This window comes from Sprattus sprattus (assembly GCF_963457725.1).
Source record: "Sprattus sprattus genome assembly, chromosome: 2".
Taxonomy (NCBI): domain Eukaryota; kingdom Metazoa; phylum Chordata; class Actinopteri; order Clupeiformes; family Clupeidae; genus Sprattus; species Sprattus sprattus.
In genome coordinates, this window is record NC_137921.1 from 46,790,066 (window position 1) to 46,817,303 (window position 27,238).

Here is a 27,238-nt window from a genome sequence, read left to right on the forward strand (position 1 = left end):
GTTGGGGACCCTGAAGGGGCCTACCAGCTCTCTCCCCATGATTCCGGCCCAAAACATGACTCTGCCACCTCCTTGTTGACGTGTTAGCCTTGTTGGGACATGGTGGCCATTCACCAACCATCCACTACTCCATCCATCAGGACCATCAAGGGTTGCACGGCACTCATCCGCAAACAAAACAGTTTGAAAGTTAGTCTTTATGCAGACCTGAGCCCACTGCAACCTTTTTTGCTTGTGAGCTGAGTTGAGGGTTGGCCGAATAAGGTTTAAGGACACTTGCAAACCTCTTGAGCATCCTACATCCTGAAGTTCGTGGGACTCCAGAGGCACCAGCGGCTTCAAACACCTGTTTGCTGCTATTCAATGGCATTTTAGTGGCTGCTCTCTTGACCCTACGCATTTGTTTGGCAGAAATATTCCTTATCTTGCCTTTGTCTGAACGAACCCACCTGTGCTGTGAATCAGTGACAAATATTTTCCCCGTCCAATGATCATGCGCAATTCTTTTGGAAATATCCAATGTTGTGATACCTTGACCAAGGTATTGCACTATTTGCCGCTTTTCAGCAGCAGAGAGATCCTTTTTCTTCCACATTTTGCCTGAAACATGTAGCTTGCTTAATAATGTGGAACATCCTTCTTAAGTAGTTTTCTTTTGATTTGGCTCACCTATCAAACTAATTATCTCAGGTGTCTGAGATTGATTTCAATCATTCAATTAGCCCTGAGACACAATATTACCCATGACTTTAATTGAAAAACTAAAAAATGAATGTTTATGACCCTTCAATCCAATTTGCATAATAATGTGGAACGCGGTGTAATTATTAGCAGTGAGGCTAGCTAGCTACTATGTGTTTCAATGGATTTTTGGTCTAAGCTTTAGCAATAACATTACAATAATGGTCTAGAGAGCTTTAGTTAAGACAAACAATACTCTGCAACATTCGTGTTGCACATACACAACTAACCGAGTCAATGTAAACATTAAAAAAGTCGTGTAGATAGCTTAATTCACATAAAATATTTCCCACTACTAACATGCCGAGACGGCGCCATCTTGGTACTATTTCAAATCTACCGGTTAATTCAACTCAAGTGTTGGTTGATCATCTGTCCATCATCGTATAAAGCCAGCTCTGACAATTTCATTGGTCAGATCGTTTGGCTGAAAACTGATATTGTCTCCCCAATATGCACAAAGCCAGACTGAATCTACCTGACCAAAAATGTTGTGGGCGGGGTTCAGGCTGGTATCCAGGCTAGTAAAACTGAGTAGACATGCAGAATATTTTAGTAACCTCATTTCGTAACATTCGTTGATAGAATGCAGGCTTGCGTAAAAGCTTATGTAAAAAATGGCGCAAGTCTAGAAAAATCGCCCGACACACGCAAGATGTGAAAAGTCGCCCAAGGGTCGCGCAAGGGGCTTGCGCGGCCTCTTGCGCTTACGCTTACGTCTCTGACCATAAATCAGCCTTAAGGCCACATGAACCATGCTACATGGCTAAACCATTCTCTTTTTTCTCAACTCTCTCTCCCTACGATAGTAGAGAAGGGAAAGGAGCATTGCGCTCTGGCTTTTTACTCAAAGGCTGCTGATTTAGTCTCGTGGTGTGTGAGTATGATTTTATCCAGCCCCTCCCTGCCTTATTTATGTGCTGTGTAAGGAAGGTGAGGAACAATCTTAAAGATGTGAGTGAGGGACTGAATGATTGTGATTTTTTGGCATTTCCTTTTTCAGTGACATGTAGTGTCAGATTGTGCCGTGTTCATTTTTTTTATATGTTTTTACGTTGTAGAATAGGCAACGCTTTCTTTCCCAGGTGTTACATTCAGAAAATATTGAAATACACAAAAAAAATTACATATTTTTTATTGTTGTTATTATTATTATTAGTAGTAGTAGTATTACACAAATGTTTGCGCTGCTTCTCCTCCACACCACATCGTCACCAGTGCAGCACTTACAGGTTCGTCCTAATACCATGCTTGTAGACAGCTTCGATAGGCACTCTTGTTAATTTTTTAATTGCTGTTATTAATCACTTATTTTCCAATTGAAAATGAATACAGGGATTCTCAAGTGATGCGGTTAAGATGTGTTTTTTTTGTCCAGCTTAGCTACACTTCAGTAAAGCCGTAAAGTCTTATCCTTTAAATATGCTGACACTTGACAAAATGGCTTAATTGCAACTGTAATTGTCATATGAAGATATCAGCATGCCTGTAGATTGATTAAAGCCTATATTTCAGCTAATGTTTTTCTTATGTCCAGACCGATAACATTGGCAAGCTAACGTAAGATATTTTAAGCTAACCTGGAAAGCCAACAGGAAAGACAATGGCGCTCTGACAAATGCTAGTTTTAATTTAAAGCTTTAATTACCTCTATGTATTTCAATGTATGCTACCATTGCTGTTACTCGATCAGATAGCACCACGTACGTCATTCCACCATTGAAGTACCACTAATGAAAAGATTATTGATTGCCATCTCTTGCTGTGGAGAGAAAGGATAGACAACACACATTCTTCAGAGGAACGACATGGTCGGGTTCTTCCTAGTTCTCGATAAGGTGCATTGCATGCAATGAAGGGAGAGCATCAACTCATTTTGAACATTGACTGTTTCATATTTTAATAGCAGAGTGTGTGGGTCAGTGGGTCATTGGTGTTAGACAATCACTGCCCTATAACTTGTTAGATGATATTTATGGCTCAACAAATAGGTGGTAGGACAGTCTTTCGATGGGTGTTGGCATCCATGGAATTGTAGCAGTAAGTGAAATGCCGAGTGCTGCTGCAGCACAATCATATTTGCATTTTCTTGCGGACATGCGCCTCTATATTTTCTCTTTAAATGTTATCTTAATGACCAAACTGCAGAGAGCCAGTTGTAAATGACACATTTGAACCAGGCAGGTCTTTGTGGCTTGACCTGGTCCTTGCCATCATTTATCATAATTGATTATTGAATGTCTTTTCTTTGGCTTTGAACAAACCAAGCAGGTCAGTGTGAATCAGTGCACCCAGAGCATGGCGCTAGTTAAGCCTGTTGTCCTTTTGGCTCCATCCTTTTTGAGGTCGCTCTGAAATTCCTGCTATAGATATCAGAGATTAACATTAAAATCCTGGTCTACCCCAATCACTGTGATTAAAAAGAGCGTTACCATAGCAATGTCTGTTAAAATGGCAAGGGGGAAAGAGGACAGGGGGTGGATTGTTAGATCATCTGTCATCCACTCGCGCTAACATGTTTTGATATTTGGTTGATATTTAATTTGCATTTTTAATTTCTCAGCAGATGAGGCAGATTCCTGATTAATGTGCAATTAATTAATGGCAGGAGCAGATTGATATTGGATTGGAGGATGCAGCCCTCCCTTCTCCCACCCACCCTCACCATGGTCTGTCAGGCAGCAGGTCCTTGCTCTTCAGGCCCAAAGCCACACATTTAATTGAGTGCAAAAACATGCCGCTCTATGTATTCATAGGAAGAAAAACTGAAACGAAAGAAATGGTTCCTAGACTAGTCATTCCAACAGTCATTGTAGACACACGGCTCAATTGTAACAGATGTTGGTTAAAAAGATTCTAAACTGTACCAACTAATACTTAAACACAGTGTTAAAGGGCTCAGAAACGATTTGTCTGTATGCATGTTCCAATTTGGCAAGCAGGGGTCTATTATATACGTCATATTTAGTTGGTTTCTTTGGTTCAGTAAGCAGTTTGGCAGCCATTACACTCTAAGGTCTTCTCTGGGCTGGCTCCCTCTACAGTAACTCAAATTTCAAAGTGCTTGTTGCCTTTTTACTGATGGAACACGTGTTGTCCTGTGATTCCAAATCTCAGCTGAAATAGCACTCTTTCAACGTTCAGTGTTCCGAGTCATTATTCTTTTAATTCCAGAAGTCTACTTTTCCCGATGCTCAATAATGGATAATGGGCATAAATATCTCTTATTTATCTCATAGGACTGGTGACTGAAAATGAGAGTGTGAGTGAGTGTTTTTTTTTTTATAATGGCTCATGTTGAGGGAGAGCTTTGGACTGCAGGAAATGGAGATCTTATCTGCTGCATTAGTCTAGCGGGGGCCAGCGCTACGTAATCAGGATTATTGCACAATGCTGCCTATATGTTCCCTTTCAGACAAAAACAGATAATTCTTCTGCATATGTGTTTCAGTTCTCTCGCTTGCTTTTCTATGACATTTCACTCTATTCACATAATGTTTTTTTTAATTTTTTTTTATCTAAGCATCCTGCTGAATATTAAAAAGCGATAATCCCCATTAATCTAATTATGTTCAAAATCTATCTTTCCTCCTCCTTCCTCTCTCTTCTCCCCATCTTTTGAAACTTCTAAATTGTTAGTGTGTGCAGTCATAAATGGCTCAATTAAATGGCAACTACGCCTGTAAAATAATAGGAACATACGTTTGCATTGAACTGCCTATCATACCATCAACAGGCCCCAACCCTCCTCTTAATATCCCTCAGGCCTTCCTCACCAGTCACCATGATCTCCTTTTCCAATTCAGAAAGCCCTCTATGCACCAATTTAATAGAGCAGTCTACAAGGACCTGCTATTAATATGACTGTGAGCATCATCCACATTAAATAAACTCGGTTTATTAGTTCTGCAACTACCCCTAACTGTTTTATTGTGGCTATATTATTCAAGAAACGTGTGTCTTATCCTCCATTTAGTCTGAGGGCTGTTGCTCTGTATGTATTTGCTCTTTCAATTAAAAACACATTTTATACCCCAGTGGAGCCATGGGGCAGGTTTACCCAGAGTGTGCCTCTGTCTCTCCTCCGGGTGATAGAAACCATCCCTGCTCCTATTGAACAGCATTGTTTAGAAAAGATGTTTTTTTTTTGGCTGTGTTTGTCTCTTTAATCTGCATGCCTTCACTTAACTAAAATAAAAGAACTTGCATTTTTTTCCTCTCTTCTATTCCCACTCTCTCTCTCTCACTCTATCCAGTAATATCCCACTGATAAATGACCAGTGAGAGCGAGTGACAAGAATGCTGCCTATTGCTTTCCTAAACCTCCTAAACCGCCCCAGCCTTGTACAACAAATGACATGGTTTAGCAGGCATCGTAGCCACGGCATACTCCCTGTCCTGCTTCAGGGCAAGTCTTTCGGCTCAGCTCAAGGTTTCCTCCTCCGTGTCCACACATGCACCCTGCCAAGTCGGCTCTATGCAACCAGGACAAGGCGGTCTTGTTTTCCTCTTGTCTAAACAATTTCATTGACAACTATCAATATGGGCAGACTGCGCAGCTGGGCACACATTTGTTTTATTTATTCGATTTGGTTGCTTTTCTATGAATGACTAAAGTCAGATTAATTGCTGCACACCCAGTAAGAAGAGCTATCCAAACGCCAAAAGTCCCAAATAACATTTTCACATGTTTCCAATCTCGGGGGGGTTGGGGCGGGGGGGATGAAATAACGGTGCTTTTATGCATCAACATGAAACCTGAGTAGCCAGACAATCTCATAAATATGTGTTACATTTAGTGCTCAGAGCAGAAGGAGGCAGAGGGAGAGGAAAAGAGTGTGAGAGAGAGGGGGAGAGAGTAGGACAGAGAGACAGAGAGAGAGAGAGAGAGAGAGAGAGAGAGAGCCTTTGTTTGAGAGCTTGGCTCACAGGAAGTGGATAGAGAAGGACAGTGAGTGACACTCATCCTGAAGCAGTCGGAATGCTGGGAGACATATTCGGTTTTGATCTCACGTTGCTGACGGATCTGCCAGAGAAAGGCAAATTGGGATCAGGTCAGGGCTTGATGACAACAGGGGCAATTTTGATGAACCCCCACCCCTACCCCCCTGCTCTCCTGCAGAGCATCCTATTCAGACTGTGCCCACCACTACACAGCCTGACATCCAATGGACAGGAAGGGTCTGTGTGTGTGTATGTTGTGGGGAGGGACTTTAAGGGAGGGATTTTAGAGGGCAATTGAGGGAAAAAGAGTTTGACAACAACAAAACAATGTAAATAAAAATAATGAGAACGAAAAAAAATGGCTTCTCATGGCAGTAGTGGGTTAGCTCTTACAGATTCCAAAAAACAAGCCTGGGAGAGAGATGAGAAAATCTGTCATGATTGACTCTAGAAGGGGGGTCCACCCCACTCTCTCTCTCTTGCTTGTTAAACAAGATAAAGCTTTCATTAAGATGGGGGCAGAGGGCACTGGTGGCTGTCTTGTTTCCGCAGCCCAAAGAGTGAGTTTCCTTGTTTGTCGCTGCCACTGGCTTTGATTAATGTGCTCTCCAGCCATGTTTGGGGCCGGCCCTTCGGGACAGTGCATCGGATGCAGCGAATCTGCTCCGAGAATACACAATTTATGTCCTTGTCAAGAGCCTCTTCCTTTTTTCCAAAAAAATGGATGTGCACAAGAAATGAATGCTCTCTCTCTCTCTCTCTCTCTCTATATATATATATATATGTCCAGCCCTCTCTCCTGCCTTCTCTGGAAATCAAATGATGTCCACCCGTGGAAAAAGGACACCGGTGTTTTCATCAGAGAATGATTAATTCCGCAGCGCTGAGCCATGTGCAAAGTGTTACATGGGAGCTGTTTCAAACTCCATATTGAGTGTAACCCAAACCTCAAAGGCCACAGGGCCTAGTGTTTAGAATGTATTAGGGGAACAAACTCTTCACTGTACTCTATTTACAAATCCTACCCGGGATGTATTAGTTGCAGATGTGGCTATGAAATTGCCTTGACCAAAATTCATACCAAAGTAATAAAGGTTTTGTTAGTGTAAGATTTTTTTCTCTTCTCTCCATCTCTCTCTCTCCCCCTCCCTGTTCTCTCTCTCTCTCTCTCATAGTTTGCACTAATTTTTTATTGTAGGAGTGGCGGTGAAAAGAGGATATTGCACATGGCTTGAACTATGATCTGTGGAATGTAGTTTTTGTAGCCCGTTCATCACATGTGGTTTTCTAAAAAGGCTTATACACCTACACGGTGTCATTAAAAGCTGGGATTCACACACGTACGCACTACAAACAGAGATGGCTTCTGCTCTGTAACAAAACAGCAAACGTCTCTGCACACGTTTCCTGCCAGTTTGTATGTCTTACTGCATGTTCTAAGTTTACAATAAAGACCTTAAAAAAAGATTTTAGAATGCTTAAAGGCACATTTTGAATATTTTTCATTCTGGTGTGTTTGATGTCTAGTAAATGTCCTCTAAAATATGTAATGGAAATCTATAGCCTTTCTGTATTGTGCGTCAGTGGAGAATTATTAAAACAATGGAGCCAGAGCTAATATTCTAAGCCATTAAGTAATAATTCAAAACCAAATGTTTGACCCCTGTTGTTCATGAATGGAACAAGCAAGCCTAGCTCCACTCTCCCGACGATGGAAACAAAGCCATCATGGAATTTCAAAGAAGTATTATGAGTCCCAGTATGTGAGATCGGATATCCCTCTAGCGACAGCAAACAAATAAAAATGCTAGGCAAAACGTAAAATAAACAAACAATGGAAGAAAAAAGGAAAATACATATTTCACCAATTTATTAAGAAACATGCTTTTCGCCATGCGTGTTTATGCTCTGCATGGTGCAAAACATGATGCATACAATGTGCTACACAACTATGACATGCCATTATTTATTTTGCTACACCTGTCACCATCTGTCAGCAGTGGTGCTCTCCATCAGACAGGCAGAGGGCTAATGGACAAGCAGGACTGCACCGCGCCGCAGAGTCCCAGCGCTCCACCGGCCACTCTAGTGCATTAGTATCATACATGCTCCCACTCTCTGTGGGGGGAGGAGGAAGGGGTTACCAGGCCATTTAAGTTAAAATAGAATAGGGGGAGGTGAGTGTGTGTGTGTGTGTGTGTGTGTGTGTGTGTGGTATGTATGTCATTCAAACCTGTCTCCGTCTCTAGTGTTCTTTTCTTCCCTCCTCTCTCCATCCCTTTTGCCTCCAAGGCCTTTTTGCCCCTGGATGGTAGTGGAGACCCCAGGTTTCAAAGCGGTTTCTGTCTGGCAGCGAGTGCCCAGCCCTCCCACATGACGATGCAATGCGACAGTTTCGCCCGGCCCTGAACAATGGCTTTGATATTCAAGCCCCTCGTAAAGACCTTGAAATGAGAAGACCCGGGGATGGAGGTACACAGGCCGACCATGGTGACCACCGGCTCGACCCCCTCTCCCTTATCTTCCTCAACAGCAGACACTCCTTCTCTCATCTCCCGTGTCTCATATACAAGCTTGGGAGTCAGCTTGTCTCTGTAAGTTAGTGCTGCTGTACATTGTACCCCTGTCATAAGCTTCTTCTAAAGGGGTTGAATACAACTCTTCCATCACTCCACCATCACCCACAAGAATAGTCTTTGCATGCTTCACATTCATGGCTTCCAGGGCCCTTGGCCTGGAGCGCCTTGGCACAGCCTGTGAATCCAATTGGCGCCAGAGTCAAAATATGGTTTGTTACTTTTGGAAGCATTGATATGTTTGGCCTTTATTTTGACTGACATCTATGCATGATGTTTGTTATACTCTGCTTTAAAGGTCATCTTTTGTTCCCCTTATTGGCTCTTATGCATTGGTGTCTTTGTGCAGAGTTTATATCAGGCTTTAGAGAGAGAATTCAGGCAGTGACTAGCACAGACGGTAATTTATCTTTGAGGATCTCAGAAATAAAGAGCATATGAGGGCTTTGCTGAGGCATGGTGGAGTTGGCTGGGACTTGTTGGTGACCCTAACCTACCCTGATCCAGCCTGCTCCTCGGGTCTGGTCTACCTCTTTTGGGAGTGGATTTGACCATGAGTGCGTGTGTGTGTGTGTGTGTGTACGTGTGCGTGTGTGTTAGTGTGTGTATGTCTGAGCATGTGAGAGAGGGAGAAGTGTGTTTATCAAAGGCCTGACAGTCTTGATCCCTACAATTTATCAATCCATAACAGATAGAGAAGGGGGTATGTGTACGCCCACACACAGTCATACAGTCACACATACACACACATACACACACACACACACACACACACACACACACACACAAAACAACTCACCAGAGACCAGCGAGTAAGCAGAGCTCTTTCTTTGCTCTTGATATGGTAAGCCAGCTCTGCAGTTTCAGGCTTTTTCCTTTCTCAAAACAGTCTACCCTTTCCTTTACCTATTCATTGCTTTTTCTTCTTTCCTTTTCTCTCCTCACGTCAAAGTTTGGTACGGGGCAGTCACATGTGCCTCTGGCCCTATCCACCATCCCACTGGCCTCAAAAAGAGCATGTCTCAGCTCCTTAGAATGCACGGTAAGTATGTCCACTACCCTCCCTGTTTTCACCACAGGGACCAGGAGGCAGAGAAGCCACTAACATTCTTCTAGTTTCCACACAGGACGGTCAGCTCATGACCTTCCTCCTCTCTCAGATTTTTTTCATATTATGAAAAAAAAAGTAATGTCAAGTGGTGCCGAAGAGACTGCCAGACAGCCGTTGGCCAGTGCTGCATAATGTTTGTGAGCAGCTTATATTTTTATGATTTATCTGTATGGATTTGGCCATGTGCCTCCTCCACGTCAAAATCTTCCTGTCAGACATAGAGAGAGGGAGAAGGACAGAAGGAGAGGGAGAGGGAGAAAGCACAAGGAACACTGTGAAAATAAAAGGAGGCAGCATAAATCAACATCTGAATTTATGCTAGGTTCTTCTCTGGGAAAAGATACTAGAATTTTGGACATCTCAGTGTTACTGAGCTAAAGTTCTGTGAATAAAACAGCTCCGTCTCTGCTCTCCTGGTTTGAAAGGAGTATAGTGATCTGACGAGGAGGGCCTCTGATTTCATCCAGCCTTTTTGAACAAATTACACCAGATCACCCACTCCCCACACCCCCTCCCCAACCAACCCCCCTCTGCCACTGACCTGATTTCAGACACCTGTCAGAGGACATTCTCTCCCGCTCTCTGGCTCCAAGCAGCTCTCATTTGATTTTCCCATCACTGAGATTCCAGGGCTCTCTGCGTCCCTCTTCCTCACCACCTCACTCCATTACCCACCCACCCCCATTGTCCTGAAGGCAAACGAGTGCTGATATTGGCTTACCTGGTGCTCTGAGGGACCTACGGTTAAAAAGGCGACGCAGCAGGCGTGGAGGGTGAACCTGACACCTGGCTCTTTTGTGGGTCACAGTAAGTCACACCTTGCTGCTTTTTACGGTCGGGTCTTGGAGGCCCCCGGGACCCTGGCTGGGCCGCTCTCGGCTTTCCGCAGCTGGGTGGAATGAAACGTCGCCTGGGGGGCCCGTTACGGCTTCAAACGGACGACCTGGACAGCGGAGGATAAAGAGCGTTAAGGAGGCCAGGAGTGGAGGGATGCAGCCAGCAGAGGTGAAAGTGAGAGCTGGGGTAGGATCTCTGCGCTGGCAGGTAGTAGGGTGTCTCCACACGGATCCTGAGTCCAGTTACGGCGGTCTGAGCAGCACACACTTCTGGTGTTTCCATTCCACTGTAAATTTGCCAGCTGAACATTTCACGTGATACCAAGTTTGAAAGATCTGGCATGTTTCCCGTGGAGAACATACAGTACACCGGAGATTTGAAAGAGGCCAATATGTACTACTGAGAGAGTATATTGTTTGCTTGTAAAAATATGAAGTAACATTTTCTTTAAAACACTTCATAACAAAAGAAAAAGATTTGTAAGAGGCCAGTATGAGGAGAGATGATATGATCTATTTCTTCAGTGGCTGTGAACACTGAGACTCCTAACTCCACACTGAGATGGAGGACGCACAGTTGGGTGAATACTTCCAGCTACAATGAGTCTTTAGTACAGATTTGACAGTAATATCATTAACACCAAATATGCCTGCTGCTCCTACAACTGCCTCAAGTGAGACTACTATTGCAATGATGCTAGGATTAGCTGTAATGTTAAGTGCTGACCTAGAGAAGTGATTTAATTTGACTCGGATAACAATAACATAATTGCAGGAAAAACTAAACACATTCATCTTCTAAGTACACTGTAACATGAACTTGTTGCAAAGGCAATGGCATGGCAATGACACAGGCACCGTGCCAGGAAACACACATGTCTGTTTATTATGTTGTCAGCCACTTACAATATGGGAGAGCACATAGGCCTAGAGCAAGTACCTGTTCTTATTAAACATTAAGGCTATGTAACTTATAGGATATATTCTCAGTCACAGGAACGGTCATCCTAGAACTACAGATCCAGATCATCTCTAGGGCACTAATTCGATATTGATATTTTGTGCCTGGTCTGCCACCTGAATCAGGGACATGGCTAGCCTACGTTTGAGGTGTATGTCAATGGCAAAGTTCATACTCCTACCATTCAGCTAAGGCAGGTTCAAACTGGATCCAGGAGGCACTCTGTTGCACAGTTTGGTTCATTGTGTTTTAAGGATGCATGTTTATACTTCCAGTGGTGGAGGCTACAGTTCACAGCTTTAAACTACTGATACGGCATTGGTGGGCATGGAGTTTGTGGTGGGTTGGGGGGGGGGGTAATTTTGTGTCCTCCATGCCACCCCAACATGTGCACACAATATTCCCTTTACAGTGCAGAATTCCTCCTCTATGAACACACCACAGTGTAAAGGCAAAACATGCTCCCTAACAAAGCAAAAGGGGTGCGATTTTGAAAGAGAGAGAGAGAGAGAGCGGGGGGAAAGAAGAACTGTGGGGTATTGTAATTAGTTGCACCTGTTTCCTTCAGCACAGCTCCAGTTACGGGCTACAAACGCATGCAGATTAGCCTTCAAAGGTCCCGCTCGCCGCCTCCCCTCAAAGCCGCCTTTGTTGCCAGTTGTCAGGGAAGCGATCGGCCCGCGGGAGAGCACGGCAACCCAAGCAGGGCCACGGAGCTCTGGAACTCAACACGCATGGCCTCTGACAAGACACACACACACACACATATACATACGTACGGTCACCCATGGCCACATGACAGGGTGAGAAGGAGACAGTGAGAGAGGGGGAGAGAGACACAGTCACAGAGAGGGAGGGATAAAGAGAGAGAAGCAAGTATATGCACCAGTGTAGATAATGTGGCCATTTTGGTCAGGAATAACAGCTGTGAGTGACACTGAACATGTTCCCAGCGTTTTGATGTTTTTTTCTTCTAAAAGACCATCCTTGATGTTTACCTTTCTTTGGAAAGCTTGTAATTTAAAACATCATTTTCTGACTCAAACCTCTGTTGGTCTTGCAACAATTACATCTCAATTCCTCTCAAGTTTATCTTCAAAGATCCTTGGTCACTGAACAACACACTATATGCCTATAACAAAATGGAGCAAAACCTCCCAGTATTGACTAGCAGAGGCTTGGCTTGTGAGTAAAATGGGCTGAATGAAGTTGAATGGATCATTCGCTCCCATTTGTATTACATTAGGATATAGCACAATCTAGTGGATAAGAGCAGGAGGAGCAGCTACTCCCACTCTTTCCTCACTATCGATCTACGCACCATAACAAAGTTGCATCTCCCTAGGGCCATATAGAGGTGCGTGGAACGAGAGGAGAAGAAACTGTAGTCAAATGCTGATTCGATTTGATCTTCGGCGAGCAAACAGAGAGTGAAACACAAGCCACTCATGTAACAATCTCCAACTCTTAACTGTCGATATGCATTTTGCCACAGGCCAGAGCATTTCCAATTGGACTCCTGCCTGTAGTACTAGCTGTATTAATTAGAACAGATAAATGTCTCTTTCATTAGTGCAGTGATCTGAAAGGTATTCCATTCTTGTGGGATGTTACCTCTACAGGATGAAGTTTTATAAGCAATTTCTCATCATTTCTGTCTGTGTCCCATATCTACAAATACTGTGCATATAAAGCCAAAATCAATGTAGGTTTGTGTAGTATTTTTCCACTGTTTGTAATGGATACTTATTCTGACATGCAAAATGTATGTTGGTTTTGTACAATAAATAACAACCTTTTTATACTGTGTGTAATTGGCAGTTAACCAAGCCACCAAGTAATTACAGCCATGCTACAGCTATGTTAATAGCAGCTTCAGAAGGTGTTCCTCACATCTCTTCCTCCATCTCAAACGCACGCACGCATGCACACACGCACACACGCACACACGCACACACAACTTTACAGTTAATTGTCTGTGCCCCCTTGAAGGTAAGCACTCATAACCAGGCACATAGAGAGCAGAATGGTATCAAACGGTCAGAATCTAAAATCAACAGACTGGGGTAAAAGAAAATTTAAAGGAGGAGGAAGAAAGCCAAACTTGAAGAATGAGTAGTGTAGCAGTCATTAACCTGCCTGCAGAAAAGACCAAGTTATAGCTAAGGGTATTTCAGTGGGGTTGTGGCTTAAAGGTATTTAGCTTTTATTTTTAAAGGTTCTCATTTGATATGCCTTGCTTCTCACTGGCCAACTCTAAACAGAGGCACCCTCAGCTGACACAGAGCACATGCAGATGTGATGACAATATTTCATAGGCCGTCCATAGTTAAACAGTTGCTCACAGACTTGGCTCTCTCTCTGTCCGCTGCCCTCACGCCTTCACATTCATTAAACTGTCAATAGCTTTAAAAATAGATTTACGCAGACACTTTTGTTCCGTCACTCAGGCAGTATTTATGGGAAAGCAGGGAGGTTGCTGAGGTCTGGTCTTCCTGGGGTTTGGCTCTCCATGTGAATGGCTGCTAAGCTTGGATGGACCAGGGTATGGTTGTTTGCCCGGTGGAGCATGGCCTCTGACAAAGAAAAACGGCCCAAAAAGTGCAGCGGACGTGAGCGAAAGGGGCGCTAAAACAGCACTAATAAAAAATAAAAAAAGAACTCCACAATGTGTGAAAAGCAGTGGGTGATGCGGGTCATCACCTCTCTAACTGCCACACAAAGGGAAGAGGAGGCAACAGTAATGAAAAAAGAGAGAAAGAGAGAGGGAGGGAGGTAGGTAGAGAGAGAGAGAGAGAGAGAGAGAGGTGCTAGATAAATAATTTACTCTATTATCTGCTCCACAAAGCTCATCAGTGAAGTCCCACAATGGCCACGATTGAATTGCTGATTGTGTCCCCCCCCCTTCTCTAAACTTCAGCCCGCTAAGCTGAAAAGCATGCAATGAAAAAAAGAGCGTGGTGCCAAGGTCGAACTGCCATATACAGATCTAATTAAGTGTGTCATAGGGCTGTCGGTTGTCTGAGGGTCAAACTGGTTGTGTTGCCAGGCCTGAGCTGTGGCCACTGATTGGACTCATGTCCAGCGAGGGATGATTAAAATTGATTTTCAGGGGTCTTCCTTTTGATGTGCTCATCCTCTTTAGAGAATCGTGTGTGAAAAGAAGAAACTTTTCGTTCAGATCCAGAGCTCATAACTGAGACATACATGGATATAACACAATGAGTTTAAATGCATTGCTTGTCTAAATGGTCTGTGTTGTGCTGCTTACCTTGAGCTTTAGCACAAAGGGGTGACAAATTACTGCAAAGCAGCAAAGACTGAAGTATGTGTTTAGCTTTTGTTAGTCATGACTTACACTTCCGCCAAGGCTATTTCTGTCTCTCTTGGTCAGGGTATCTGGATAGCCCCAAGTATGGAAATAACGTGCAAGTTTTCCTTGGCTTACCCTTGTGTTTGAACTTGGGAGTCGTTTTCTCTCTCTAGTTTCGTTCTCTTTAGTCTCTCAAAACAAAAACAAAAAAGCCCCTCCGTATTTAGATCACTAAATTTCTGCAGGCATTAAGGTTTTTGGTGGCGAAAGCAGCGGCCCTTTGGCCAACCGCTCTGAGGTCCTGCCTTCTGTCCCAGGGAGTGGGGGGTCACTGTGTCTCTGGTCTGCTCTGTTTATTTTATGGAGCACAGGTTTAATCGCTCTGAAGACTCTTTCTTAGTGTACGGCAACTGTGAGGGTCTATATGCGTGTGTGTGTGTTTTTGTGTGTAAATTGGTCTGCAGCCGAGGTCTCCCATGGGGAGGGGGGGGGGGGGGGGGGGGGGAAGTAGCAAGAAAGAAAGAGAAAAAAAGTGTGCCTGTCCTTACTCCACAGGGTTATGGTTGTTAAAGTCCGCCAGCATTCATTAGCTAAATGAGGTCATTATTTTCTCTGTGATTCAAGGGCTATTTCTGTGGGCCTGTGTACTCCCAGATGTAATTGGTGGCAGTGAGTGAGACCACGAGGCAGAAACAGTTGTGTAAGTCAGAGTGAAGTTCCTCCTAAGACAGCGGGCGACGGACGGCCTTCAAAGGACTCTGCCTATTTTAGTCTCTGAAGATGCCTGTTTGTCGGAGGGCATGTTCCCCTGCATGACAAATGGGGGGACAATTTAAGACCTCTTCCATTAGCATCTATTAGGCTACCTAGCTGCGACACCTTTGTCTGGGAGACCCAGGAGAGAGAACACGTTCCTTTGAGAGCTTTGCAAGGTGTGCTTAACATCACCCTTTTCTACCCCCCAAGCGTGTTGTTAACACTGCCCTGTTAGCATGAAAGCTAACATGCAGGATGTGCCTTTTACGCTCCCTGAATTAAACAGCCCGGGTCATTATGCAAGGGCAGGGAGAGTGTGGCACAAATTGTCCTGGGCCGGGCAAAAAGCCTTATTTATAGCCGACAGAAGGGCTCGGAGCCAGTGGCTCTAATAGTGCAATCTGTATTCCTAATGGTCCTGCCCCGCATCGCTGTTCCATTTGGCTTGGTACAGGTGCATTAATGGGGCCTTGTTTTAGTGTTACGCCCAATCTGCTGCACAGACCGTGCTTTGAGGCAAAGAGACAGTACAAGAATGCCCTCTGCTGGATATAAAGAGTAAGTTCATCATGGGGGAATTCTTTTCAAACCAAAACGACTAAAACTAGAATGACAAATAATACCCTTTGTGGGTTCTGAAGTACTGTCTTTGGTTAATTTTTTCAATTTTTCTTTCATTGTACTTCTTACATAAACCCGGCACAAGATGAAATTCCCTCGTTAAGTAAATGATACTTTCAAAGACATTTCAGACTGACAGTAGTGTAACCAATGTGGGAAACACATCCATGGGAAGGCCTACATTTGGAAGGGCCACGGGACAAATCTGTCTTTTCCACAGCAAACAAACAGTGGCATTGCTGGGGAAAGGAAATAAAAACTGCTGTTCATCAAAGCTGCTGTTCCAGAATGTTCTGCTCCCAATTAACCTTCAAGCTCATCAGTCACAATCAATATGGAGTGCAGGCTTGTTTTGTTTTTTTCCAAAATTGAGAAGTGGTAATTATCAGGCTGTATTCGTCTAGTTAATGAAACAGTGCTCCAGTATGCCTGCAGCTAGAAAGTTAATTGAGTTCTATTTTCTGAGACAGGCAGGACTCTCCTTGTGGCCAATGCCAGAACGTCAGATTGGGCCCAGCCCGGGCCCGTGCGGTGTCCCTGAGCTGTGCTAGCCATGGGTGGCATGAGCTAGTGCGGTTTGGAACCTCTCCATCTTCCTAAGCCTATTGTGGAAGGGCGAGCTTGTGATACAATTCATCCTTGCATTACAGACCTCGCTTTTGGCACATTTCTCTGGTGTCTTATCTGTCTCGTTAATTAATACAGCTATCGATTGTTTCACACTGATTTTGAACTACAGTGAGCACAAGTCTTTGCTTTACTATCTGCTTTAGTATTCTGCTTTACTTGTGTGAAGCAGTTTTTCTATGACACCACATGTTATATTTGTAATTGTTTAAGTATGTTACAATATAACACAACGTGGCAAATGACCTTTTTTAGTTGAGCTAACAGATTAATATCTATCCTGCTACTTCACTTAATCTGATCATGTAACCTGACGTAACCCAGAGACAACGTATTTTGAATAATGATACGTGAATAGCTTTAATCACTATATTCCATGTCATTTTTCTGCAAGACCATTATTGTAATTTAATTTGAAAATATCTGTTTTTAAAAACCTTCACTTTTTTGCTTCAGTCCATCATCATGGTTTCAGAGTATGAGCTACAGTGTACAACAGAAGTAATCATAGCCCTGTGCAGTATAACTTACTTGTCAAATGATTGTATCACCTCAAAATTGCATTATTTCTAAGTTGACAAGTAGAATATTTTTCTAATGAACAATCGAAAAAACAAATACTTCAGAAAGTCTAGGTTGAAAATGCAGGCCTTAAAATAAAATTAATACTTCTGTATCACTGTAATAATCACATTTTACAGTTCAAATTTCATTATTACAGCTCAACTTTTTGCCAACTGCATGCAAATTGTGAGAAACTATCACACGTGATGGAAAAATATGAGGCAATCTTACCAAATTGTTGTATTTATGTAGTTTCTGTTTGAAGTTATGTCTTTTTTTTGCAAGTCCCAACCAAGTTAATTGGTTGGAAATGCTATCAATAACTTTTTTCCCCTCAGTCAGACTCCATCTTCAGCCTCCTCTCTTGTGCATGATGGAAAATCTCCTGCCTGACAGAAGCCATCTGCGGGATGAGAACTCGCTCAGCAGCTCAGGTTTATTTATGGATACGCTTTCGCCAAAGACATTTGTCACTTCACTGGCTGCACATCTGAAACACTGCTTTTAAAAATGTTCCAACACCGCTGTAAGGAACCCCATCTCAGCTGTGCGGAAGAGGCCATGCACAGGTTCAGACAATTCAATTTCAAAGCTGTATCTGAGACAGACAGGCAGGCAGACAGACAGACAGACAGACAGACAGACAGATTTATTGCAGCTGCAATTCACAGAACACTTAACCTACACAAAATCACAAAACATCATTTATATATTTATATTATCATTTATAACAAAACACATAACTTGCACAAAAACAGACTTTAAGTTGGGTAAAAACACAATATTAACAAATATATCTACAAACTACTATACTACTACTAGAATTTTAAATCCAGATATTAGATAAACTGTGCAAATTAAATGTAGAATGTCCATTGTGCATTGCCACTCAGAGGATAAGCCTTCTCTCCCAGTACAGAGTTGAAGGAGCCTCTAACTAAAAACACTCTACTGTCTGAGCAGTGTGTCGTGCAGAGGATGTAAAGTGTTGTCCATTATGCTAAGCAGTTGGTGCAACATCCTTCTGTCAACAACCAACTCCAACTAGGGGCTCCAGAACAGTCCCCAGCACAGAGCCAGAACAGTCCCCAGCACAGAGCCAGCCTTCTTTATCAGCTGCTGCCCCAACAGATGGCTGCAAAGAAAATTGCACTTGCAAAACCAGACTGGTAGAAGTTATGCAACATTTTGCTGCACAAATGGACAGACCTAAGCTTCCTCAAGAGGTACCGGTTGTCTGCTCTGTCCCTTCCTGTAATCAGCTTCAGGGTTAAGTCAACGTGCAAAAAGGGTGATATCTTTAACCATCTTTGTTTGTTTTCTGGTATCTGATAGGAGTTAACTCAAAAATGTTTGTAGTTGCACTAACTTGTCAATCCAACAGGGGGGACTACCTTTTATTAGTGACTGAGCTGAGCTCACATTTAGCTTGTCTCAAAGACTAGCTGGGGTACAGAGGCCATGTGAGTTGGCTGTGTAAAACCAGTGTTTAGCCACTTCCCATGTCTCCTGGGATGGGCTATGATGGTGAAACCTCCTTGAGTGAAACAGGTGTATCATCAAACAAGCTGCTTTGTAGAAAATGCTGAGCATCATAATTAAATAAGTTTATGATATTGTGTTGGTACAGCTGTAAATATGTTGATATGGTTTCCGTGGTCACCACTAATATTTGCTAAACTTGTGCTTACATGATTCTGTCTGTGGCCGTCAAATGCCATAAAAACGTAAAGAGCCCTATCTCGAGCCAGTGTTTCGGTCTGTCCATTCTAGGTGACTGTAGAAACAAACATGTAGCACAACATGGTGGCAGACTCTGTAGAAGGACCTGCTCCCTATGAAGATACAAAGGGCTCATTCTAAGCTAACATTTTTGCTAATAGATCCCCTAAATACTCCATAATACATTAAAAAAATTAGATATTGAGGTTCTTTTTTTGTTTCCTGTTTATTTCAGTTTTATAGAGAGAAAAAGCAAAAGAGATCTATGTAAAGCGAACTCAAAGTAACACTAAGGTACAACCGTGAATTTAAGAACAAATCCAAGTAAAGAAGAATTTGAGTTTGAACAAATCCTGTTCACGTTCTGTCTAACTGAATAACAGTCAGTTCTATGTCTAGTGAGGACAGAACAGGACAGAACAGATATGTTTCGAGCGTGGGTTTTATTTAGTGTGGTCTTTGCAGGTCAGGCTCAGGTGCCAGATTTGATATTGAAATTGTTGATGCCAGAACTGAGGTTCCTGGGCTGAATTTCCTAGCATAGCAATAGCCAGTGAAATGAAAAATAGTTATTCACACAAATACAACTAAAGTTTCAGGTGTTGCGTAGCAACCTATGACTTGCTGACCTCAAGTTACAGCAAATTAATTTAGTTAAATGAACGGACTACTTGCGGAATGTTATGAAATATGACCCTCAGAGAGATGGTGCTTGGTCTAGTAGATTTTCCATTTGGTTAATCAATTGAGGTGCAAATTTGTTTGAATTTGATTGGCTACAAAAATTTAACTTGCAAAAATGCTGCATTCAAAATTACGATAGTCACTCCCACTCTCTATAAGTCAGAGGCGTTGGTCACAAACATTATTTGAGCCTCATCTGTAATGAGCCAAGGCAAATGTGGCCCTGTACCCCAGGTAGTACAAAACTATAGCCTTATCCCAATGTCCACAATCATGGACTTTGAGGCGCGTTCCTGTTTAATCCGTGAGGGTTAAGGGCTGTACCATCAAATTGTCAAGTGCATGAAGGCTCCCTCAACATTTAGAGCCCTGTATGCAAACTTTCTGTAAGTCCGCATTTCTGCAGACTTCGCCTGATGGAATTGCCCACAGTTCATATAGCGTTGTGATGTGAAACACAGAATTACCACCAACGTGATCTGTTGCAACGTGCTGTCGCATTCCTGTTTATACCATTTCGAGCCCTTGCAGTGTCTCACACTTAATTACTTAATAGGGGACAACAACTGATGGATTTACCTGGGCTTGACAATCTTCTAATGCTCACTTTGCCATTGTTTTGCTATAAATGACCCAACTAACAACTGACTATGGAGGACATAAAAGTCAGTCAACACAACTGATCAGAGGCAGGCCAGCACCCCGCCAATAGTATAGAGCCAAGCATTTATATTAGTCATGAATCATTTGAGCTAGGCCAAAATGTGAATAATTCAGACAAACTCAGAAATCCTAAGAGTTTAACATTTATTTGAAATAGACCATTTGGAACAAGAAAATGAATACAACAATTCCAACAAAACATAAAAGCTGGTGGCATAAAACATATAAAGAACAAAAAATAAAGTTAGAAGCAAGAGTTAAAAAATTTGGCTAAACATTTTGAGGTGGTTGAAACATAATGTCAAGATTACCATGACTGTTGAATACTATGAAGGCACTATCAAGTATTGAGCTAATGTATGCCGTCTCACGGTTTCACCAGTACTTTTAAAGTATCCGTCATAAAACAACCCTGTGACCTGGAAACACAGTCAGAGAACTGTTTTTACAGACCCCAGCCCAGTGATAGTGTGTCCTGGTATGACTTGGTAGACTTCATGGGGAGTGAGAATATCAGTCTTCGTTTCTGAAACCACTTGCAAGATTCTTCTTCAGTTGATGTGAAAAGTACTAAGATCTGAAGAATTAGAGGACCCACTCACAAATCACACACTTTGTCTCAAGGTTGGGATCAGTCTGGTCAGGTGAGCAAGAAGTCAAAAGTACCATGGATCCTCGATAGCTGTGGTGAGTTGTCCAAACCAGTTTATAGAGAGAGTTTCCTTATTCATGCCATCAATGTTTGTTACCCCTCAAGACAATTCATTTATCACAGTCATTACAGATTCACCAAATTAAGTTGTCCATGCACCGAGGGGTTATAAAGAAAATTATTTTAACAAAATGCAATTTTTGCAAAGGGGGACTTAATGTGAGTGATTTATGGAAATATCTTTAAAAACATTACCGATATATTTTTCCCTTAAATGTCATACAAATATTATATGACTATTCACTCCAGCTGGTTGGATAGTGTTCTATATGTCTTTAACAGTATGTTTTTTTTCTTACAACCATTTGGTCCAAATACATAAAATATGTACTGTAGGTGTAGATACAATATGTACAGATTTGGATTTGAGTTCACTGTTACTTTCATACATATTTGCCCCTTCCTAAGCCCCAGTCTACTGTAAACACTGTACAATGCATTTTACAAAAAAAGTGTGTGTGTGTGTATCTATCTATCTATATATATATATATATATATAAACACATACATACACCCAAAACACTCTCTGTCACACACACACTAAATGCAAAATCGATCAAATCATGAACGCAGAGAATCAGTCATTAGTAAAAAGAGGAGGCGCTACTCATGATGATTACAATAGCATATCTCCGGAACCCTGGTCATATTTTTCCCTTCAAACTGCTAGGCGTCTTAGTGTTGTGTAGCATGATGACTCATCATCTTTTCTTAAATCCTTTTAATTCAAGTCTGGAGAAGCAGTTACCTCTGATAAACATAATAGCTATCAAATGCATGATAATATTACCCTCTAGAGGGGCATGTTAATTACAAAAAAAAAATCAAATGAAAGAGAAAATGGTTATAAACATCTCAAAAGTCTCTAAATTGTTCTTCCCCTCCGATGTACCAATCACTTCAGATCTGACAAGCATCAGAAACCACAGTGCAAGTCAAGAAAGAGGGATGGAGTGGGTGGATGGGCTCTGGTCTTTATCTGGTGAGCGAGGCCACCACACAGGAAGTCCATGGCTCCGCAGCAGTGGGAGAGCTACAGCATGAGTGAATGGGAGGGCTGATGAAGCTGGCGTTGGACCCACCCCCCACCCCCAAACTGAGCTCCGGCCTGCTGACCGACTGACCTGGGGTCCTTTGCTTTTACGTGAGCAAAGAGACAAGACAGACAGACAGACAGACAGACAGACACCCCACCCCAATCCCGGGCCTTCCAAGTTGGCAGTTGGCTCATGACCGCGTCAAGCACATGTACCTTTTACAGAACGGTCCTCCCTCTGTCCCCTCAATCCCTGCACTCTCTCTCTCTCTCTCCCCCCCAGTGTATGTGACAACAACAACAACAAAACAAAAAAACAGTATGGAGGTCAGGAGAGGATTGGTGGATTAAGGGTCCATGCTGCCCTCAGTATCCACCTTTCCCTTCAACCCACCCCAACCACGTCTCTGGGTGCAGGGCCCAGCTCAGTTCACTTTGGGGTAAATCTTCTCATAGAAGTAGTTCTGTGCCAGCACATACAGCTCACCGTCCTTCTCCCGCACAGCATGGGCGCGCACAAACTGGAACTGCTCGAGGGCAAACTCGTAGAACTCATTTTCCATCTTCCAGATCTCCGACTGCTGCAGTTTGGTGATGGAGTCCTTGGTGGGAGGCTTCTTCTCGGTTGTCTTCCTCAGGTGAGACTTTTTCCCTACGAGTGAAAGAGACAAAACAAATAGGCAATGACATAATGACAGAAAAACCTGAAGGATTGAAAAGGTATCTACACTGTTGCACAACAAATAAGTATAAATGAAAGACAAATGATATGGACCAAAAAACATCAAATCACTTTAATGTTAACCGTTTCGGTCTCACTACAGCACCCAATCATCAAGTCTTCTATTAAAAGACTACTTGGGCGAGCAAAACAACACTAACCCTTCCTCACATTGAAGTCTAACAGTATCTGAAGCTGGAGCTGTATCCAAAAGAAGAGTTGCCCAGTGTAAGAGGTCAAAGTCCTAGATGTTACAGTGGCTGCTGAGAGTGAGTCCTACCTGTACGGTAGAGGTCCGTTGCTCCCTTGAAGAAACGTGGCAGCGCAGCCTCCAGCATCATGATGAAGTCCTCCAGCTCCTCCGTCACCCCCACCAGCAGGTACTCGTTCACCAGGTTGTATTTGGCCTGCTCCAGTGCCCAACGGCTGCCCACATTCCTGCAGAAAGACATGGCCTTCCTTCACCACTGAATCTGGTCATTTCAACCAAGTATTTATATTCCCAGAAACTTGCCGTATAAGTAACACAAGAGGGTACGAATCTCATAATGGCTAAGAATTTTAGTCCACAATTTACAGGTTATGAGGAAAACAAAGGGGCAGTTGCCCGGTCATGGCGGAGAAGGTTTAGTTGGTCACCCCATTTCCAAGTAGATTATGAGGGCTAGAAACAGAGCAGATGATTCACAAAGACACAAATAATGCATAGGGCAACGAGCGAGACAGAGGACAGAGGACAGAGGACAGAGCTAGTAATCCTCAGTAGATAGAGGTGGTTACATAGGGTCAATAAGAGAGACAAGAGAGGCTCCTGTGAAAGAGACATTACACAGGCTGTCTGAGAGGCAAATGGGGTTACATGCAAGTCAGCAGAACGCACCAGCACTCGGAGTAGTGGCCACAGAAGAAGGGGATCTGCAGCCATAGTTTCTCTGGAGCGCAGTCAGAGCCGGCCGACGATACACACTCATCAAAGGTCTGAAACACACACACAGAGAGACACAGGCACAGTTTTAATTATAATTAAAACATCTTTACAATACACTTTTTAAGATCGTTCAAAGGCCTGTGGTTTTCACTGACCAGCAACAGTATACTGGTATTGATGTTATGAGCCTGTGGTGCCAGCCAAAACAGGAGCCAATATACAGTATGTTTCAGACTGTACAGCATCCTCTAATACATAGGAAGCACGTGCCTCTCCAAATCTCTGCACAAAACCCAAAACTACTTCTAAAGGTTATCAGACTGGGTTTTTTCACTCGTTTTTCAGTCTACTCCCTTTTCACCCATATCTCCCAGAATACCTCTGCCACACTGAGCTCCCACTTAAGTTATAAAGGGGACAGTTTCTGCTGACAACTGTGGCCAGTTCGGTCATACTGATGAAACGCCTCAGTAACTTAACCTAATCCCACTATTTTGAGAGATGTAACTTAAGCACACTCTTGGTTTCAACTGATAAACCATGATGTCAGTATCACTCACTACTGAAATACTAAAATGACCAAATCAGAGGTGGTACTGCTGGCAAAAAGGACCCAAGCTGGAAGTCATCCTGACGTTACCTTTTTAGATTTAACACCCTCTACGTTAGGTTTAGGACAGGAGTACAAATACAGGCAGGCAAGAGAATGGTTACCTTGTAAAACCTTGTAAATGCACTGTGAACAAGGTCTTACAGAGATGTTCTAATGGCTTTGAATCCTTCCCTAATTACTCAAACCATACAAAATAAAACGACTACACTAATGTGGAGTTAATTACAAGCCCCTACAGCTGTGTAGATACTACACTAGCCACTGCATCCCGATCTGCAGGATCTGCAGGGATGTCAGGCCTATGATTACACAATACAAGGCTAACAGAAAAGACCAATGACTGTAAAAAGCTTTGACAGCATGGCTTCTTGCACTTAGAGAGATGAAGTCAAAATAGTTCCTCAATATTTGCAAACCTGCAGCCAGAGTCTGTGCAGTAAGGGCTTTTTGCAGCCGAAGCACAGAAAAGAGAAAAATCGGTCAGGTATGCCCAGAACTGCCAATCTGCCAAAATCCTTCCAGTGGCATGAGCGTACGCTGTCCATGTGCTTTAGGGTTAGTGAATAACACAGTCACTTGCGGAGGTGGGTGACTTGAGATACTTGCGATTTCCTAACCGCCCTCACATTACTTTCACCTCACACACACTAGGTGTCAGACCACTGATGCGAAGCAAACCTTTTTGTCCCCTTGCTTTCTCCGTCTGAGGCCGGGCCTGTAGTCGTCCCCGAAGCGCAGAAAGTAGTAGTAGGACACCAGCCTCTCGATGGGGTCCCGCACCACGTTAATGTAGATGGGCTTAGCCTTCACACCGAACCTGCAGGGGGAGGGGGGGAGACGTTCAGAGAAGGGTGCAAATTCTACTTGGTTGGGTCAGGCTGTAGCTTCTGGTCAAACTAAATTGTACATTATTCATAACCAATAACAAATGAATTAAACTTGTAGAAACACTTAGCCGATGGTAGATGCAATGCAACAACCAAGATTTTTTTTTATTAAAGTAAAGCAGTATTAGAATGATGTTTTACACCGTATATATATATAGTTGTGCATAGGATAGAAACAACTTGATTACAACGGTAGAAAACGGACTCATGTCAGGTTACCCATAAACCCACATTGATAACGGAGAAAACATTTATGAGGTTTTTTCAGATAGAAATGCACCCATGAGTTAGTTTTCATCTTGATGTCATTTTACTCAGTGTAGATTTGGCTTTAAATTAGTAAAATATATCTGCACAAATATTTTTTACTTTAGTGCATCATATTTCCATATTTACTAGCACTGAACTTAGGGCCTGTCACTGAAGACATCTCTATTTTGAATTTGAACAAATCTAAGACACAGATGTTGCACTTCTCCTCATAACCACAGGGTGTCAGCAGAAACCTAAAAAGTCACTCATTGCAAAATGAGGTCCCAGTCTCTTAATGTTTAAATTTCACTCACACTCACACAAACAGTCTCTCTTGCTCAATGGTTCATTTAACCACGTGAGCTATCTCATACATCTTGGGTGGTGGTGTGTCAGCGGGTGTGCTGTAAAGTGATCTTTGAGGAGCTTACTTGGAGAAGTCCAGGAAGGCCACATGGCCGTGGTAGATGCCAGGCTTCATCTCCTTCCAGGAGGTGACATTCCTCACAAACCGCACCTGTGAACACGAACACACACATAGATAGAGGGCAGACTGATGAGTCACAGAAACGCACCCTCTCGCACATCCACCACATCCACCCTTCACCTTCTGGCCTGTATGCACTATGCACCGCAATGTCTACACAAATCTACCGGAATTCTTCTCACTAAATGAAATGTATACATTACTGTTAAACCATGTGTTTGAAGAACACACACACCCACCCACACCCACACCCACACCCACACCCACACCCACACCCACTCATTCCACCCTCTAAGCCAAAGCGGTTGCTTGTGAATAAGGCAGACAGCTGAAGTGCTGCAGTATCTCTCATCATTGGTTGTCCTGTGCGACCACAGACATGGTCATCGCAAGCCAACCTTTCACACACACCTGGGAGCAGAGGGCCCCACTGTCTGGGCTGAGTGTGTGGGGCAGGTCATTCACCAATGGGGTGTGAGGGAGAGAGAGAGAAAGAGAGAGAGAGAGAGAAAGAGGGAGCAGAGAGAGAGAGAGAGAGAGAGAGAGAGAGAGAGAGAGAGAGAGAGAGAGAGAGAGAGAGAGAGAGAGAGAGAGAGAGAGAGAGAGAGAGAGAGAGAGACTGTCTGGACTGAGTGTGTGGGGCAGGTCATTTCCCAGTGGGGTGTGAGGGAGAGAGAGAGAGAGAGAGAGAAAGAAAGAAAGAAAGAGAGGCAGCAGAGAGAGAGGGAGCGAAGAGAGAGAGAGAGGGAGCAGAGAGAGAGAGAGAGAGAGAGGAGAGAGAGGGGGCAGACAGAGAGAGAGAGAGAGAGACAGAGGGAGCAGAGAGAGAGAGCGCATCTAGTCTGTGCAAGACAAAAATAATGAGTGGAAAAGCGGAGAGACAGACAGACACAAAATAATTAACAATTTGAGACAGCAAAAGTACAAGAGAGAGAGATAAAGATGGCAGAAGAGCGAGCCAGCGCCAGAGAAGGAAAGACAGAGTGAGGGATGGAGCGACTGATCCTGGATAGGCTAGTGGGTTGCAGAGTGAGGGATGGAGCGACTGATCCTGGATAGGCTAGTGGGTTGCAGAGTGAGGGATGGAGCGACTGATCCTGGATGGGCTAGTGGGTTGCAGAGTGAGGGATGGAGCGACTGATCCTGGATAGGCTAGTGGGTTGCAGAGTGAGGGATGGAGCGACTGATCCTGGATCGGCTAGTGGGTTGCAGAGTGAGTGCGCAGGCTCAGTGAACAGGGAGCAGACAGGAGGAGAGAGGTGCAGGCGTGCGGCGCGGGCAGGCAGGCAGACAGAAACACCAGTCAGCCCTGCACTAGCGCTCACTCAGACACTCACCTCCTCATGCTGCCAGCCTGCTGTGACAGGAATACCAAACAGGAGAGGACGGGCACAGACAGACAGAAACACATCCGATGTGGTGCTGGTTGTGTGCCATTTGTAGGCTGACACACACACACAGCCATTCAAAGTGACATTGAAAA

General features: G+C 43.5%; 1 protein-coding gene across 1 annotated transcript in view; it reads right to left on the reverse strand.

Moving 5' to 3' along the window:
• Nucleotides 1-20,332: 20,332 nt before the first annotated feature.
• LOC308361225 (heparan sulfate 2-O-sulfotransferase 1) overlaps nt 20,333-27,238 on the reverse strand; it is a 54,043-nt gene continuing 47,137 nt past the window's right edge. Inside the window, exons 3-7 of the mRNA XM_080833510.1 lie at nt 25,700-25,785; nt 24,808-24,946; nt 23,469-23,566; nt 22,869-23,026; nt 20,333-22,519 (exon numbers count right to left, since the gene is read on the reverse strand). Coding sequence (XP_080689636.1) covers nt 22,293-22,519; nt 22,869-23,026; nt 23,469-23,566; nt 24,808-24,946; nt 25,700-25,785 — 708 coding nt within the window. The 3' untranslated portion in view covers nt 20,333-22,292. The remainder of the gene's footprint in view (nt 22,520-22,868; nt 23,027-23,468; nt 23,567-24,807; nt 24,947-25,699; nt 25,786-27,238) is intronic.